The 18,735-nt window shown below is 47.8% G+C and overlaps 2 protein-coding genes across 5 annotated transcripts in view; one reads left to right on the top strand and one right to left on the bottom strand.

Moving 5' to 3' along the window:
- The window catches only part of ZNF410 (zinc finger protein 410), a 46,544-nt gene extending 45,985 nt beyond the window's left edge, over positions 1-559 (bottom strand). For 3 of the 4 annotated variants that reach the window (XM_069949306.1, XM_069949303.1, XM_069949305.1), the window contains exon 1: positions 53-558. In XM_069949306.1, the coding sequence (XP_069805407.1) occupies positions 53-85 (33 nt within the window). In that variant the 5' untranslated portion in view covers positions 86-558. Of the gene's footprint in view, positions 1-52 lie in introns of all 4 variants that reach the window. The other variant, XM_069949304.1, reaches the window with a different exon arrangement.
- MRPL17 (mitochondrial ribosomal protein L17) lies at positions 366-17,754 on the top strand. The gene is made up of 3 exons (XM_069949309.1): positions 366-612; positions 14,190-14,258; positions 17,274-17,754. Exons 1-3 carry the CDS (start codon positions 439-441, stop codon positions 17,523-17,525), a joined length of 495 nt encoding a protein of 164 aa, XP_069805410.1. The 5' UTR covers positions 366-438; the 3' UTR covers positions 17,526-17,754.
- Positions 17,755-18,735: the final 981 nt, after the last annotated feature.

The following is an 18,735-nucleotide window of genomic DNA, read 5'->3' on the forward strand; positions in this document are numbered from 1 at the left end:
AGGCCACAGCCCTGTATAGAAGAGCTCCCCCTTCTGGAGGGGAGACACCTACCTCTGGTTTAGACTGCAGCTCATCTGATAACATGTAGGCCGCTCAGAGGACTGTGACCACAAGCTGGACAGGTGACCTGTGTATCTAAGCTTCCACGAGTGATACCCCTCGCTGATCCTGACGATAGAAGCTTGTAATGTGGGATGTATCTAAGCCATGATACTCCTGCCGTGCGCTGACATGAAGGCTACATGAGCTCAGACTGGTGACCTGGAAACCATAACACGGGATACCGGAGCAGGAATACTATACATGTGTAGTCACCGGGGGGGGGTCTGCCCGTAGGGCGGAACTTCCCGTCGTGACGTCACTACACGCAGGAGCGGAAGTTGTGGTGTCGCGTACGGAAGCCGGGAGGAGGCTGTAGAGGCCTGTGCTCGGTCAGCATGAGGTTACTCCCCAGTCTCCTGGTAGCTCATGGCCGTGTGGCCCGACGTATGGGCTTAGGGCCCCGCTCCCGGCTGGACATGCTGCGGAACCTCCTGACAGCCCTGGTGAGACATGAGCGGATAGAGACCACCTGGGCACGAGCGGACGAGCTGCGCTTCTATGCTCACAAGGTGAGAGACACTGTCACCATGACAACCTTAAAGGGGTAGAATTGTGGGACTCGTCATTTAAAACATTTGTTTAGAAAACTTTTCTCCTTCTTGACAGTTGATTGTCAAGGTTACAGACCACCACTCTGCTCTAAAAGCAGTGGTCTGACTGGTGTATATAATGGGTCCAAGGGGCACTAATTTTCAGGATAAAGACATGTGGAGACTTACAGGCCCCTGCACTGGGTGTTCTGGGAAGAAAGGATAATAGATCTCACACATAGAACACTGACTGGGGATATCATGGCAAAGACAAGCAGGTGCAGACAGCTGGCCCTTCCCCTCTTGGGTGCAGACAGCTGGCCCTTCCCCTCTTGGGTGCAGACAGCTGGCCCTTCCCCTCTTGGGTGCAGACAGCTGCCCCTTCCCCTCTTGGGTGCAGACAGCTGCCCCTTCCCCTCTTGGGTGCAGACAGCTGGCCCTTCCCCTCTTGGGTGCAGACAGCTGGCCCTTCCCCTCTTGGGTGCAGACAGCTGGCCCTTCCCCTCTTGGGTGCAGACAGCTGGCCCTTCCCCTCTTGGGTGCAGACAGCTGGCCCTTCCCCTCTTGGGTGCAGACAGCTGGCCCTTCCCCTCTTGGGTGCAGACAGCTGGCCCTTCCCCTCTTGGGTGCAGACAGCTGGCCCTTCCCCTCTTGGGTGCAGACAGCTGGCCCTTCCCCTCTTGGGTGCAGACAGCTGCCCCTTCCCCTCTTGGGTGCAGACAGCTGCCCCTTCCCCTCTTGGGTGCAGACAGCTGCCCCTTCCCCTCTTGGGTGCAGACAGCTGCCCCTTCCCCTCTTGGGTGCAGACAGCTGCCCCTTCCCCTCTTGGGTGCAGACAGCTGCCCCTTCCCCTCTTGGGTGCAGACAGCTGCCCCTTCCCCTCTTGGGTGCAGACAGCTGCCCCTTCCCCTCTTGGGTGCAGACAGCTGCCCCTTCCCCTCTTGGGTGCAGACAGCTGCCCCTTCCCCTCTTGGGTGCAGACAGCTGCCCCTTCCCCTCTTGGGTGCAGACAGCTGCCCCTTCCCCTCTTGGGTGCAGACAGCTGCCCCTTCCCCTCTTGGGTGCAGACAGCTGCCCCTTCCCCTCTTGGGTGCAGACAGCTGCCCCTTCCCCTCTTGGGTGCAGACAGCTGCCCCTTCCCCTCTTGGGTGCAGACAGCTGCCCCTTCCCCTCTTGGGTGCAGACAGCTGGCCCTTCCCCTCTTGGGTGCAGACAGCTGGCCCTTCCCCTCTTGGGTGCAGACAGCTGGCCCTTCCCCTCTTGGGTGCAGACAGCTGGCCCTTCCCCTCTTGGGTGCAGACAGCTGGCCCTTCCCCTCTTGGGTGCAGACAGCTGGCCCTTCCCCTCTTGGGTGCAGACAGCTGGCCCTTCCCCTCTTGGGTGCAGACAGCTGGCCCTTCCCCTCTTGGGTGCAGACAGCTGGCCCTTCCCCTCTTGGGTGCAGACAGCTGGCCCTTCCCCTCTTGGGTGCAGACAGCTGGCCCTTCCCCTCTTGGGTGCAGACAGCTGGCCCTTCCCCTCTTGGGTGCAGAGCTGGGTATAAAGTGGCTAGTGAGAGGCCTATAGACCTGCGTCCAAGGGACACTAAGGGGATTCTGTCATAAAGAGGTGTGGAGACTTACAGGCCATTGTATATAGATTTATATAGATCATGCAGGCGTGTGTGTGTGTATATATATATATATATATATATATATATATATATATACACAAAAAAAACACTGTTTCTCCCAGGGGGCCTGCAAAAGCTGGATTCAGTCCTGGAGAACTTATCCCAGTTTTCCAGGACTGGATCCCGCTTTTCCCAGCACCCTGAATGGCACTGAATTAAAAGGCTGCTGGCTGATAAGATGATTGCTGAAATAAGGGAGTGATTTGCTTCTTTATTACTGTAAATTTGCTCATCTATAACACACACATACACACAGATATATATACAGTGGTGCCTTGGATTACGAGCATAATTTGTTCCAGGACCGTGCTTGTAATCCAAATCCACTCTTAAACCAAAGCAAAATTTCCCATAAGAAATCATAGAAATGCAGACAATAGGTTCCACACCCCCAAAATAATGATTTATTATTCTGAATAACATGTAAAACAAATGAAACAAATCAGAAGCAGCAGAATCTGTGATATATAAGTTACTGTACAGTAATGGAGAGGATGGGAAACACAAGGGCGGACAGAGACTGCAGGGAGCAGGAAGGAATGAGCAGGACAGATGTGGGCACATACATACAGCGCTCTCTGTCCGGGGAGAGAGGGGTTACAGCTATGAAGAGATTACCTCCACAGTCCTGTCCCCTTATGTAAGCCCCAGCCTGAAGTGGATCTGCTATGATTTGGAAGGTGAGGGAGACTTCCTGGGTCAGAGTACAGGGCTGTAGACCCCGCTATGCAGACCATACCCCTCACCCACTTGCGCTCCCACCCAGTACAGGAAGCTCTTAAACCAAGTCACAATTTTGAAAAACTGGGAGCTCTTAAACCAAAACCCTCTTAAACCAAGTTACTCCTAAACCAAGGTACCACTGTATATACAAAAGTGTGCTGGACTGCACTGTGTCTCAGATGAGTGCTACAACCTCAGGTGGTCGGACTCCAGACCACCAAAATAGTACAACAGGTCCCAGAAGAGGCAGCACTCCGATATTCAGTAAAGAGAAGATGATTTTAATTCACCCATCAATGTACAATGTTTCAATCTCCCAATGAGATCTTTTTCAATGCAAAAGAGTTACAAGTCTCCCTGAGCTTAGCGATTGCTGTGTTTTGTTGGTCTATTTTTCATTGCCCCTGTTAGCCAGGATCCTACTCCACACTGACAACGGGCAACTACCCCGAAACGATCGTCTGTGGATGGATGCCTGCCTTGGTAACCCTGGTCATGTCGTAATACTCGCCACAGAGTTAGACTTTGACGCAGAAGGGGCCACCCTGGTATTTCCCTATTTATGTTCCAACACTCGCAGCCGAGTGGGACCTAAGGGGCTATGTATCAGGGTGGTTTGGTGATCTCCCCACTGGGAGTCACCACCTTGGCAATAGGCTTCCCTCACCTTGAGGGATATCTCGCTATTCCTGTGTTTTGAGACTCGTAACTGAGGCTCCACAGACACCTCTTTTGTATATTTAAATTTATAGGGGGCAATGTATCAATGGAGACTCTTCAGTGAGTACTCCATTTGATTTTTTTTTGTCGCTGGTCTCCTTGAGCTTAGCGATTGCTGTGTTTTGGAGATCTTTTTCAAGCAACGATCAATAGTGAGACAATAGCTGGTTGCACATTGATGGGTGAATAAAAATCATCTTTTCTTTACTGAATATCGGAGTGCTGCCTCTTCTGGGACCTGTTATATAGATTATATACACCAGCCAGACCACTGCTTTTAGAGCAGAGTGGTGGCCTGTAACCTTTTTAACAAGCTGTCAACAATGGTAGGGAAATGCAGCATATCAAGAGGAGAAGACAAGTTTGCTAAATGATTTGCATTTACAAAAATATTTAACTTGACGAGTTTTACGAGAATAATTATGTTAGTTGTTGTGACAACCACTTGTGGCAGGTCACGTCACTGGGGTGATTTACACTATTGGGCCTATGCGTCTACCACATACATTCATATACAATCCCCTCTGGGTGACAGAATGATGCTGAATTATTCACATAAGTTTCCCGCACCCCAATATCTCATACACCATACGCTGCCACAACCTATACTTCCTAACGATCCAGCCCATGTGCCGGGCTCTCACAGCTGAAGAATAGTAGGCAATCTGCCTGGGGAATTCCTAATGATGAGGAGGGTGGGGAGGAGGGACAGAGGTTTTGTCAGCCTAATGCATACACAATCTAGGCCACTCCCGTAGGGCACGGGGCTGCCATTTTTCAAGTTGTTTTTTAGGACAATAACTGCATCCCCTGCCAAAGGGACCGCAGGACAGATCTTGGATTAAAAGCAGCTATCCAAAGGTATAAGTGTTTTGGGGGGGGTCAGATTGTGGGTACAGAGCCACTTTGAGGAAATGTACATGACCAGCACACTTCCTAGGAAAACAGATTTCTGAAGCCCTAGTCCCTGCTCGGTGTTTTGAGAAAACGTACATTAGCCCCTTAACAACATCGGGCGTAAATTTACGCCCTCGCAGCCTGGTACTTAACGCACCAGGGCGTAAATTTACAGCCGATGTTTACCCGACCGCTGCGTGTAAACACGCGGCAATCGGGTAATGATGGCTGCTGTTACTAACAGCAGACCACCATAGCTTGTCGGCACGGGGGGGCGTGCCGACGATCGCTGTAATTGGCTGATTTATTCAAATCGCCCAACTACAGTGATTTTCCGGTTCCCCGGTCATCGGTTACTCGGGGACCCGAATTTAATGATGATTGGTGCTGTCCGAGACAGCACCAATCATCATTAGTGTTTAGAGTGGGGGTGGCCACGGTGCCAGCCCCCCGATCGCCGCTATTGGCCGGCCACTAGCGGCGATCAAAGTAAAAATAAATATTTTTACTTTGATCAGCACACCTCAGTCGGTTAGCTGAGGTGTGCAAAGCAGGTGTGTGTGGTGTGTAGTGCACCATACTCACCTGATCGCGGTGTCCGGTGCGGCGAATCGGCGATCCCGTGGCGTCCGCTTCTCTCTGCGTCTTCGTTCGGCTCTTCGGGTATCAGGGTACGTTCGTATCTTCGGCTATTTCCATCAGGTACGTAGTACTGCCCCCTAGCGGCTGGTTAGTGTATATCATACACTAATCAGTGGCTTTGGGGTGAAGAAATCGTTTTTTGTTTTTTCCCTTAATTTTTTTTTTTTTTTTTTTTTTTGTGCCCTTTCGCCGCTGAGTGCTGATCAGCATCGCACGTAAGTAGGGTTTTTTTTCCCCCTTTTTTTTCTATATCCTACCGCCACTGTCTGCTGATAAGTACCGCACATAAGTGCGGCATTTATCAGCAACTCTTTTTTTGATGTAGGTTTTCCCCCCCCCTTACTGTGAAAAACACGTAAAACACAAAAAACTACACTACACTACCACACATTACATTACAATACATCTAATAAAGTTTTACACTACACCACATTACATTTACATACCCCTCCTACCCCAATCCCCGTATAAAAATGTCACAGAAACGGTTTTCGGTGGAAGAGGCGTACGCACTTATCGCCTCTGACACCGAAACAGCCAGTGAGGATGAATGGGGGGATCCTTCATTCCTCCTTTCATCCTCATCATCCAGTGATGATGATTATCCACCACTGCGTCCAAGGAGGACGCCTCGGGCTGCCCCCTGTCATTCCATCCCACCCCCAGACCCCCATCTGGACCCCAGACCCCCAAAATCATCAGCCCTGGATTCCTGGCTTTATGGCAACGGCGGGAATCCAGGTTAACCCCACAGGTCTCAGAGAAATAGACTTTTTCAAGCTCTATTTCTCTGGTGACCTTGTAAATTTGATGGTGGCGCAAACAAATCTGTACGGGCACCAATTCCTGGCCCAGAACCCCTCCTCTTCTTTTGCTAGGCCCATGGCGTGGACCCCTGTGGATGCAGCCGAAATGACAACATTTTGGGGGCTCCTGCTGCACATGGGCCTAGTAAAAAAAACACAATGCGGCAATACTGGAGTGGGGATATTTATGTATAATACCCCACTTTACAGAATGGCCATGGGACGGGTACGATTCGAAATCCTCCTAAAATTCTTGCATTATAATAATGCAAGTTTCCCCCCGCGAGATGACCCCTCATATGGCCGACTGTACAAAGTACGGCCGGTCATAGAGCGCTTTTCAGCCAAATTTACTGAGATGTATATCCCAGAGAAATACATCTCAGTAGATGAGTCCCTCCTGAGCTTCAAAGGAAGACTCCATTTCCGCGAGTACCTTCCCAGTAAGAGATCACGGTATGGCGTGAAATTCTACAAACTCTGTGAGAGTACCTCAGGGTACACTTACAGATTTAGAGTATATGAGGGTAGGGACACCCAAATCCAGCCCCCAGAATGCCCCCCCCATCCTCGGAGTTAGTGGGAAGATCGTTTGGGAACTGATCTTCCCACTGCTGGATAAAGGTTATCACCTGTATGTTGATACCACACGTCCTTGGAGTTCTAAATTTTCAATATTCTGTCCCTTATTCTTATTTCAGGGGTCACGTTGATCCGGGGATTATTCTGATCGCCATTATGGAGTCGGGAAGGAATTTTTCCCCTGTGATGAGGCTACTGTCGTCTGCCTTATGAGGGTTTTTTGCCTTCCTCTGGATCAACACAGGTTGAATTTGATGGGCACCTGTCCTTTTCAACCTTATAAACTTCTAATTCACATTAGTGCTTCTAATTCAGTACTTCTAATTCTAGTACTTCTAATTCACATTAGTGCTGTGAAAGTGAAAAAAATAGTATTTTTCATCTTCACAGCACATGTTCTACATATGTGCCCGTCACCAGTGGGGTCCATATGCTCACTGCACCCCTTGTTAGATTCCTTATGGGGTGTAGTTTCCAGAATGGGGTCACTTGTGGGGGGTTTCTATTGTCCTGGCAGCACAGGAGCTTTGTAAATGCAACATGGCCTCCATCCTCCATTCCAGCCTCTGAATGGCGCTCTGTCCCTTTGGTGGCTTGCCCTGTGCCCATATGGCACATTATGTCCACATGTGGGGTATTTTCGTACTCAGGGGAAATTACCCTACACGTTTTGCATTTATTTTCTCTTTTAACCCCTTTTGGAAATGAAAAAAATCAAGGCTGAACCAACATTTAGTGTAAAAAAATTATAATTTTTACACTAAATCATTGATCTAGTCTTTATTTTTTCATTTTCACAAAGGGTTAAAAGATAAAATAAACACAATGTGTAGAGCAATTTCCCCTGAGTATGTAAATACCCCACATGTGGACATAAAGCACCATGTGGGCGCAGGGCAAGCCTCCGAAGGGAAGGAGCGCCATTTGGATTTTGGAGGTTGGATGTGGCCAGAATGGATGATGAACGCCATGTCGCATTTACAGAGCCCTCGTGCTGCCAAAACACTGGAAACCCTCCACAAGTGACCCCATTCTGAAAACTGCACCCCTCAAGGAATATAACAAGGGGTGCACCGAGGATATGTACCCATATGACGGGCACATATGTGCCGTGAAAGTGAAAAAATGAAAATTTTCACTTTCACGTCACATTTTTCTACATTTGTGTCCGTCACCAGTGGGGTCCATATCCTCACTGCACCCCTTGTTAGATTCCTTGAGGGGTGTAGTTTCCAGAATGGGGTCACTTGTGGGGGGTTTCCAGTGTTTTGGCAGCACGAGGGCTCTGTAAATGAGACATGGCCCTTGAAATCCATTCCAGTGAAATCCAGCTTCCAAAAGCCAATTGGCGCTCCTTCCCTTTGGAGGCTCGTCCTGCGCCCGCTTGGCACTTTATGTCCACATGTGGGGTATTTCTGTACTCGGGAGAAACTGCGCTACATGTTTTGTGTTTTTTTTTTCCTTTTATCCCTTTGTGAAAATGAAAAATTGAAGGCTAGAACAACGTTTTAGTGTAAAAAATACTTTTGTCTTTTTTCACGCCATATTGTTGGGAAAATCTGTGAAGCACCTGTGGGGTCCAAATGCTCACCGCACCCCTTGTTACATTCCTTGAGGGGTGTAGTTTTCTGAATGGTGTCCCTTTAGTGGTGTTTTTTAGGCTTTGGCACCCCAGAGCCTCTGCCAAGCTGAAGTGGTACAGTCAGAAATGACCAAATATAACGGAGCCATTGAAATGCACTAGGCGCTCCCTTATATCTGAGGCTTGTGGTTGCGTCAAATAGCGCAATAGGGCCACATATGGGGTATTTCTATAAACTGCAGAAACGGGGCAATAAATATTGGGGTGAACTTCTCTGGTAATAAGTTTATATATATGAAAAATATTGGATTACAATAAAATCTCTGCACAGAAAATTAAAATTTTCAAATTTCTTACACACTTACCTTTTATTTCTGTGACTCTCCTAAAGGGTTAAAACACTTTCTGGATGTGTTTTTGCAGAGTTTGGGGGGTGCAGTTTCTGAAATGGGGTGCTTTGTGGGGCTTTCTAACATACAGGCCCCTCAAATACACTTTAAACCTGAACAGGTCCCTAAAAATATCTGATTTTGAAATTTTACTGAAAATTTGGAAATTTGCTGCTAATGTTTTACGCTTTCTATTGTCTAAAAAAAAAAATGAAAGATCGTTTAATAAATGCTGCCAACATAAAGTAGACATGTTGCTAATGCTATTTAATATATAATTTATGTGGTATAACCACTTTCTGTATAAGCAAAAAAGTTCCAAAGTTGGAAAAATGCATTTTTTTCACAATTTTCACGTTATTTGTTGTTTTTTTCATAAATATTCGTTATAAGTATCGACTCCAATTTACTAGAAATGTAAAGTACAATATGTCACAAGAAAACAATCTCAGAATCAGCTGGATAGGTAAAAGCATCCCGAAGTTATTAATGACTAAAGTGACACAGGTCATTTTCATAAAATTTGTCTCTGTCATTAAGGCCATTTCAGGCTCTGTCCTTAAGGGGTTAAAGGGGTTATGCAGCGCTACAAAAACATGGCCACTTTCCTCCAGAGACTACTCCACTCTTGTCTCCAGCTTGGGCGGGGTTTTGCTGCTCAGTTCCATTGAAGTGAATGGAGCTTAATTGCAAACCACACCTGAACTGGAGACAAGAGTCTTTTTGTCTCTGAAGGGACATGGCCATGTTTTTGTAGCACTGGATAACCCCTTTAATCAAGTCCCGGGCTGTATGTAAATCACCCTGAGGTGGTCATCTGGGTGTCTGCTCTTTTTCAAGTAATCAAGGCCCCTTGGGCATTCCAGCACTGTAATCACACCCCTCTTGGTGTTATTACATCACACAAGAGTGGCCGCTCTGATGTTTGCTTACGCCGGATATGTGCAGTATAGCAGCCTCCTATCCATGCTTTACTGCCTATGTCCAGCATGAGAAGCATAATGACATGACAGCACTTTTAATCATGCCTAGAGGGGTCCGTGACCACCCAAGGGGCTGTTACTAGTTGAAAATGAGCAGACGCCCAGATGACTACCTCAGGGTGATTTTACATACAGCCCGAGACGGGGGCTTCATAAATATGTTTAGGAAGTGTGCTGGGTCATGTGATTTGTTCCCTCTACCCCCTCCCGCCCAGCAGCCCGTTACCCCCTCCCCCTCCGCAGCCTGTTTTGGCCTTAATGTCCGGGGACTATTTCTTAAATCTGACCTATCTCTCTTTATGTAGTGATAACTCTGCGATGCTTTTAACTATCGCGATTATTCTGAGACTGTTTTTCACGACATATTCCTCTTTTATGTTTGTGGTATACTTTGGTTGATACACTCAGTAGTCATTCATAGATCAGGCCCCTGCCTCAGTGCAGGGGCATGATAGTACTAATCCATAGCAGCCCAGACGCAGGAAGCAGCGTCTGGGTTGCTATAGTATGCTTCCAGTTTTTGGAATAGGGATCTCCTAGAGATATGGCATCCCCGTCAATCATCTGGACACATCCCAAGCCACCATTTCATATCAAACATGACTGCATGTGGTCCACATTCTCAGACAATATCTAATATCTCATGTTTCCTATAGGCCTATAACCAGGATTTTGGTTCGGTTCATAGCTCATCTTGGCGTTAAAGGTGTAGGGCGGTGTTTAAAAATTATTCACTAAATAACACACATTACAAAGTTATACAACTTTATAATATGTTATGTAAGTGAATGGCCCCCTTCCCCGTGTCCCACCACCTCCGGAAGTGTTGTGCACTATACTCACCAGATTACTGTCGACCCGGACGCCATCTTGGGTCAAACAACGTCATCTTTGGGAGGCCGAACCGCTCCGGCAGTCCCTCATGCCAGACCCCCTCTGCCGCATCATCAGCTGCTCAAATTTTTAAACTCCGCACTACCCCTTTAAGCTGTCTGTACTATCACACCTCCCCTGTTACAGACATGGCATGGAATCATTAATATGGCCATCAATATCCCAAAGCCAGTCTCTGCAGCTTCTCTGTTGGGTGATAACCCACCTGCCATAGGCACTTACATCAGCCCGTACCACACAGTCCTTTATATGAGATCAAGAAACCTCTTTTATCTTGCTCCACTTACCCAGAGAAAGACCTATTAGCTTAGAGCAGAGTGGTGGTCTGTTACCTGGACAATGAGCTGTCAACAATGGGAACACATAGCATATCGGAAGAAGGAGGAAAATTTGCTAAATAATTTTGTATTTACAAAAATATATAACTTGACGAGTCCTACAGGTATGAATGTTAGTTGTGATGAGAATACCCCTTTAGGGCACGTTCACATGTACAGGATCTGCAGCAGATATGATGGCGCAGATATCAATGTAACTAAATAACTAAACACAGCATCAAATCTGCTGTGGATCCTGTAAAAACTGTAACAATATATCTGTATAATCCACATCACCCCCCACCGCCCCTCCTACGCTGCACTATCCACATCACCCCCCACCGCCCCTCCTACGCTGCACTATCCACATCACCCCCACCGCCCCTCCTACGCTGGACTATCCACATCACCCCCCACCGCCCCTCCTACAATGCACTATCCACATCACCCCCCACCGCCCCTCCTACACTACACTATCCACATCACTTCCCATCCTACACTGCACTATCCACATCACCCCCCACCGCCCCCCCTACACTGCACTATCCACATCACCCCCCACCGCCCCTCCTACACTGCACTATCCACATCACCCCCCACCGCCCCCCCTACACTGCACTATCCACATCACCCCCCACCGCCCCTCCTACACTGCACTATCCACATCACCCCCCCACCGCCCCTCCTACACTGCACTATCCACGTCACCCCCCACCGCCCCTCCTACGCTGCACTATCCACGTCACCCCCCACCGCCCCTCCTACGCTGCACTATCCACATCACTTCCCCTCCTACACTGCACTATCCACATCACTTCCCCTCCTACACTGCACTATCCACATCACCCCCCACCGCCCCTCCTACACTGCACTATCCACATCACTTCCCCTCCTACACTGCACTATCCACATCACTTCCCCTCCTACACTGCACTATCCACATCACCCCCCACCGCCCCCCCCTACACTGCACTATCCACATCACCCCCCACCGCCCCTCCTACACTGCACTATCCACATCACCCCCCACCGCCCCTCCTACGCTGCACTATCCACATCACCCCCCACCGCCCCTCCTACACTGCACTATCCACATCACTTCCCCTCCTACACTGCACTGTCCACATCACCCCCCACCGCCCCTCCTACACTGCACTGTCCACATCACCCCCCACCGCCCCTCCTACGCTGCACTATCCACATCACCCCCCACCGCCCCTCCTACACTGCACTATCCACATCACCCCCACCGCCCCTCCTACGCTGGACTATCCACATCACCCCCCACCGCCCCTCCTACAATGCACTATCCACATCACCCCCCACCGCCCCTCCTACACTGCACTATCCACATCACTTCCCATCCTACACTGCACTATCCACATCACCCCCTACACTGCACTATCCACATCACCCCCCACCGCCCCCCCTACACTGCACTATCCACATCACCCCCCACCGCCCCTCCTACGCTGCACTATCCACATCACTTCCCATCCTACACTGCACTATCCACATCACCCCCCACCGCCCCCCCTACACTGCACTATCCACATCACTTCCCCTCCTACACTGCACTATCCACATCACTTCCCCTCCTACACTGCACTGTCCACATCACCCCCCACCGCCCCTCCTACACTGCACTGTCCACATCACCCCCCACCGCCCCCCCTACACTGCACTATCCACATCACCCCCCACCGCCCCTCCTACGCTGCACTATCCACATCACTTCCCCTCCTACACTGCACTATCCACATCACTTCCCCTCCTACACTGCACTGTCCACATCACCCCCCCACCGCCCCTCCTACACTGCACTATCCACGTCACCCCCCACCGCCCCTCCTACGCTGCACTATCCATATCACCTCCCCCACCGCCCCTCCTACACTGCACTATCCACATCACCCCCCACCGCCCCTCCTACACTGCACTATCCACATCACCTCCCCCACCGCCCCTCCTACACTGCACTATCCACATCACCCCCCCACCGCCCCTCCTACACTGCACTATCCACATCACCCCCCACCGCCCCTCCTACGCTGCACTATCCACATCACCCCCCACCGCCCCTCCTACACTGCACTATCCACATCACCCCCCACCGCCCCTCCTACACTGCACTATCCACATCACTTCCCATCCTACACTGCACTATCCACATCACCCCCCACCGCCCCTCCTACACTGCACTATCCACATCACCCCCCACCGCCCCCCCTACACTGCACTATCCACATCACCCCTCACCGCCCCTCCTACACTGCACTATCCACATCACCCCCCACCGCCCCTCCTACACTGCACTATCCATATCACCTCCCCCACCGCCCCTCCTACACTGCACTATCCACATCACCCCCCACCGCCCCTCCTACACTGCACTATCCACATCACCTCCCCCACCGCCCCTCCTACACTGCACTATCCACATCACCCCCCCACCGCCCCTCCTACACTGCACTATCCACATCACCCCCCCCACCGCCCCTCCTACACTGCACTATCCACATCACCCCCCACCGCCCCTCCTACGCTGCACTATCCACATCACCCCCCACCGCCCCTCCTACACTGCACTATCCACATCACCCCCCACCGCCCCTCCTACACTGCACTATCCACATCACCCCCCACCGCCCCTCCTACACTGCACTATCCACATCACCCCCCACCGCCCCCCCTACACTGCACTATCCACATCACCCCTCACCGCCCCTCCTACACTGCACTATCCACATCACCCCCCACCGCCCCTCCTACACTGCACTATCCACATCACCCCTCACCGCCCCTCCTACACTGCACTATCCACATCACCCCTCACCGCCCCTCCTACACTGCACTATCCACATCACCCCCCACCGCCCCTCCTACACTGCACTATCCACATCACCCCTCACCGCCCCTCCTACACTGCACTATCCACATCACCTCCCCCACCGCCCCTCCTACACTGCACTATCCACATCACCTCCCCCACCGCCCCTCCTACACTGCACTATCCACATCACCCCCCACCGCCCCTCCTACACTGCACTATCCACATCACCCCCCACCGCCCCTCCTACGCTGCACTATCCACATCACCCCCCACCGCCCCTCCTACGCTGCACTATCCACATCACCCCCCACCGCCCCTCCTACGCTGCACTATCCACATCACCCCCCCACCGCCCCTCCTACGCTGCACTATCCACATCACCCCCCCACCGCCCTACTGCTAACCCCCAACACTCATAAGAGATATCCCACTACTGACATTACACCCATCACTGCCTTCCTCCCACCAGACACACACACGCACAGACTGTCACTATTCTTCCTCCTTGTTTTTCAGATTATTGATTATGGCAAATGTGGAGATTGTGACGAGAAAGCAATGAAAATGGCCGACTTCTGGCTAACGGTGAGTAATCGTATATATTCCAAACAACCTAACCCTATTAATCCCCCCCCCCCCCCCCCTCCAGAATAGAACCAGCCAACCCATCCAACATTTTTCGGGATAGGGATTATAGTAGTTATATTCCTCTATATAGGGGCAGTATTATAGTAGTTATGTTCTTGTATATAGGAGCAGTATTATAGTAGGTATATTCCTGTATATAGGAGCAGTATTATAGTAGTTATATTCCTGTATATAGGAGCAGTATTATAGTAGTTATATCCCTGTATATAGGAGCAGTATTATAGTAGTTATATTCCTGTATATAGGGGCAGTATTATAGTAGTATATTCCTGTATATAGGAGCAGTATTATAGTAGTTATATCCCTGTATATAGGAGCAGTATTATAGTAGTTATATCCCTGTATATAGGGGCAGTATTATAGTAGTTATATTCCTGTATATAGGAGCAGTATTATAGTAGTATATACCTGTATATAGGAGCAGTATTATAGTAGTTATATCCCTGTATATAGGGGCAGTATTATAGTAGTATATTCGTGTATATATGAGAAGTATTATAGTAGTATATTCCTGTATATAGGGGCAGTATTATAGTATATTTCTGTATATAGGGGCAGTATTATAGTAGTTATATCCCTGTATATAGGGGCAGTATTATAGTAGTATATTCGTGTATATATGAGAAGTATTATAGTAGTATATTCCTGTATATAGGGGCAGTATTATAGTATATTTCTGTATATAGGGGCAGTATTATAGTAGTTATATCTCTGTATATAGGGAGCAGTATTATAATAGTATATTCCTGTATATAGGGGCAGTATTATAGTATATTCCTGTATATAGGGGCAGTATTATAGTAGTTATATCTCTGTATATAAGGAGCAGTATTGTAGTAGTTATATTCCTGTATATAGGAGCAGTATTATAGTAGTTATATTCCTGTATATAGGAGCAGTATTATAGTAGTTATATTCCTGTATATAGGAGCAGTATTATAGTAGTATATTCCTGTATATAGGAGCAGTATTATAGTAGTTATGGTTCAGGGCCGTTCCATGGCCTCCCTCCCCTGCACGTGCACGCTTTGAGGGAGTGGCGGTCACTGACCGACACGGTGTGGAGTTAGCCTAGGGACCCGTGTGAACCAGAGGACCTGCACGGTGGTACACGGGGCTATTATGGCTTGATCAAATCATATACAGACACTCTGGTGCCAAGCGGCATTAGTATCAGCCATAGATGGGATGTGCAGTCGTTCCTTTCTCTCCAGTTTCCGTATTATAGTGGTTATATCCCTGTATATAGGAGCAGTATTATAGTAGTTATATTCCTGTATATAGGGGCAGTATTATAGTAGTTATATTCCTGTATATAGGGAGCAGTATTATAGTAGTATATTCCTGTATATAGGGGGCAGTATTATAGTAGTATATCCCTGTATATAGGAGCAGTATTATAGTAGTTATATTCCTGTATATAGCAGCAGTATTATAGTAGTTATATTCCTGTATATAGGGGCAGTATTATAGTAGTTATATTCCTGTATATAGGAGCAGTATTATAGTAGTTATATTCCTGTATATAGGGGGCAGTATTATAGTAGTTATATCCCTGTATATAGGAGCAGTATTATAGTAGTATATTCCTGTATATAGGAGCAGTATTATAGTAGTTATATTCCTGTATATAGCAGCAGTATTATAGTAGTTATATCCCTGTATATAGGAGCAGTAATATAGTAGTTATATCCCTGTATATAGGAGCAGTAATATAGTAGTTATATAGTTTTTTGGGGGGATTTTAATTGTTTTTAATGTGTGGAAATTTCTATTCCTCTGCCAGCCTTTGTGTTGTTATATGTACTTATTGCTAATATTTAATAAACTACTTTTGTATCATTTCTAACTTTGGAGTGCTCCTTTGCATAACATACCCTTGTTTCTTTTGTGGTGTTGGCATGTAGAATGTGAAGGGCATCAATCCCCCCCAATGTCTGTGACATATCACCATGAATATCCTTTGTGCACTTTCCTTGCAGAAACAAGAATTTTATCGCTCCTCTGCTCTCATTTGCTGTGAATATCACCTCAAATTCCGCCATTTTTCCTGTGTACCTAGATCACTGTTGCCATAGGCTACACACACAACATTTTGAAAACATATATTAGACACATGAGGCTTTCATGTGATGTAACATTCCTTACCATAGAAACAAAAAAGAACAGAAAGCCAAAGACTTATCTGCAGCCCCTCGTATTTATATAATCGTTAGCAATGTCTGCGCAGCCCTTGTAAAATAATAAACTATACTTACCTATCCATGCTTCCTGATGTCCTGTAGCTTCGGCCTGCTCCTGGCAGTGTCTAAATTGACCCCTCAGCCAATCACTGGGACAGTGCTGCGGAGCGGATGGTATGTATAGGTAGGTGCGGAGAGTTGGGTGTTTATTTTATTTTTTTTACAGATTCATCACCCATTGGCCGTGCAAGCGCTGTGCGGCCAATGATTTTAGGTCAGGACCTAAAGAGACAAATCAGCCGATGATCGTTGTCTTTATTACACAAAGCAATGGTCGATTATGACAGTAAAGGGTGTCATCTTTTGGTTTAACAAGTATTTTATTCTGAGAATGTGTTTCAAGAGGAAAAGTGCTGCTCTTCATGGTCTGGTGAAGAGAGGCGCTGTCCTTCCCAAACACCTGTTCACAATAAAAGAATTCTCCCTAAAGACAGTAGTCTAAATGGGCATCTAGTATCATGAGAGCTACAACAGGAAACCAACAGCACCATTTCTACTGTATATTCTTGTACTTAGATGGCCGTATTATAGATCCTGAGCCCCATATAACCCCTAATAATAACAGCACAGATAACATACTTGTCACTTAAAGGGGTGATCTAAACACACAAGTCAGTGCACAGATTATACATGTTACTCATGTCTGTCCCTAAACCAACATATCTTCCTGATAATGTGCTCATACTGATTTTGTGCTTCTGTTTTACAGGAGAAGGATCTAATTCACAAGCTTTTTAAGACCCTCGTTCCTCGCTTTAATTTGCATAATGGCAACTACACAAGTATGTACCAGATACCAAACCGTGAAAATCTGGACCGCGCCAAGATGGCAGTTATCGAGTACAAAGGAAACCCCTTGCCACCCTTGCCAATTCACCGAAGGGACAATGATAAGACACTTCTAAACCAGCTTTTACTGGGCTATCGTCTGGACAATCCTCTGCAGTCTGGGAAAGTCTGATTCTCCTTCTGGGATTTTATGCCTTCTGTCCACTAACACTTGGTTACGGCTGCCGGGCCTGCTGGCAAGCAGTGGCCCAGATTTATCAAGCTGCCTAAATCCCACCGCAACCAATCACAGCTCAGGCTTCGTTTTACCAGGCAACCTAATAAATCTGGGCCAATGTTTGTAGAGTTTTGCAGAGTGATGGAACATCTCCAACTATAATGAATAAAGCAAATCTATCAGCTGCCTGGTCATTTAGTTCATACCTTTTTATTTCTGTAGACACCATGATCTGGCTCCCATTCTGTCATGGTGGATTGTAGGTATTGGGGACACTGTTTGTCCTATCCAAAGCTGTTCTAAATCTGTAGCTGCTCCTCCTGCATATAAAAGGTTATGCAACATCCAAAAATAGTGTCTATAGTAAAAAAAAAAAAAATCCATACAATCCACCCCCCACAGTGTGTAATAAAGTGCAACTAATTGAACACGCATAAAGTACTGGAAAACCTGCTCTATCACAATGACCAAATTGGTGTAACCTAGTGCACTAAAGTGTCATGTGCTCATGATGAAGTGCTAAAGGGGGATTCCACCTAAAGGTTTGTTCACACTGCAGAATTTTAAGCAACATCCGCGTCATGGACTGCACTTGAAGCCCTGCCTGTCCCATTGATTCGGTAGGATATCTCTTGTGCGCTCTGCCATCCGCCTAAAGAATTGACATGGTGCAATGTGTGTGTGAGAGACATCCTATTGAATCAATGGGATGGGCTGAACTTCAAGCAGAGTCCATGGCGCTGATTCCGTAGTGTGAACGATCCCTAACTCCCTGCTCCCAAACTGCACAGCAGCAGCATTTGCACAATGCAAAGGGTGAAATAAACCGATAAATAAGTATATTGTGTGAAAGATACCTGCTCTTTCATCAAATATGTCAATAAGTAGGGAGCTATTTCAGGGCTGGGACATAACAGAAAAATGTGTAAACATACAAAGCCTATATCAGAATACATAGAGACCCAGGTCACAAATTTGTATCAAATAATTCGAACCCAAGCCCATAGACCTAGGAATCAGGCTGTTTGGGCCCTTAACGTTGAGGCTGAATCTAGTCTGTTCCCACCTTCTTGCCATGCTGAGAGGACTAGGTTAGGTACACAAGAGTTGTACCTTAGGAAAACACCAGTCTATTAGAAAAGAGCTGGCTGGAAAACCATGCCCA

Source organism: Dendropsophus ebraccatus, chromosome 13 (genome assembly GCF_027789765.1).
Source record: "Dendropsophus ebraccatus isolate aDenEbr1 chromosome 13, aDenEbr1.pat, whole genome shotgun sequence".
NCBI lineage: Eukaryota > Metazoa > Chordata > Amphibia > Anura > Hylidae > Dendropsophus > Dendropsophus ebraccatus.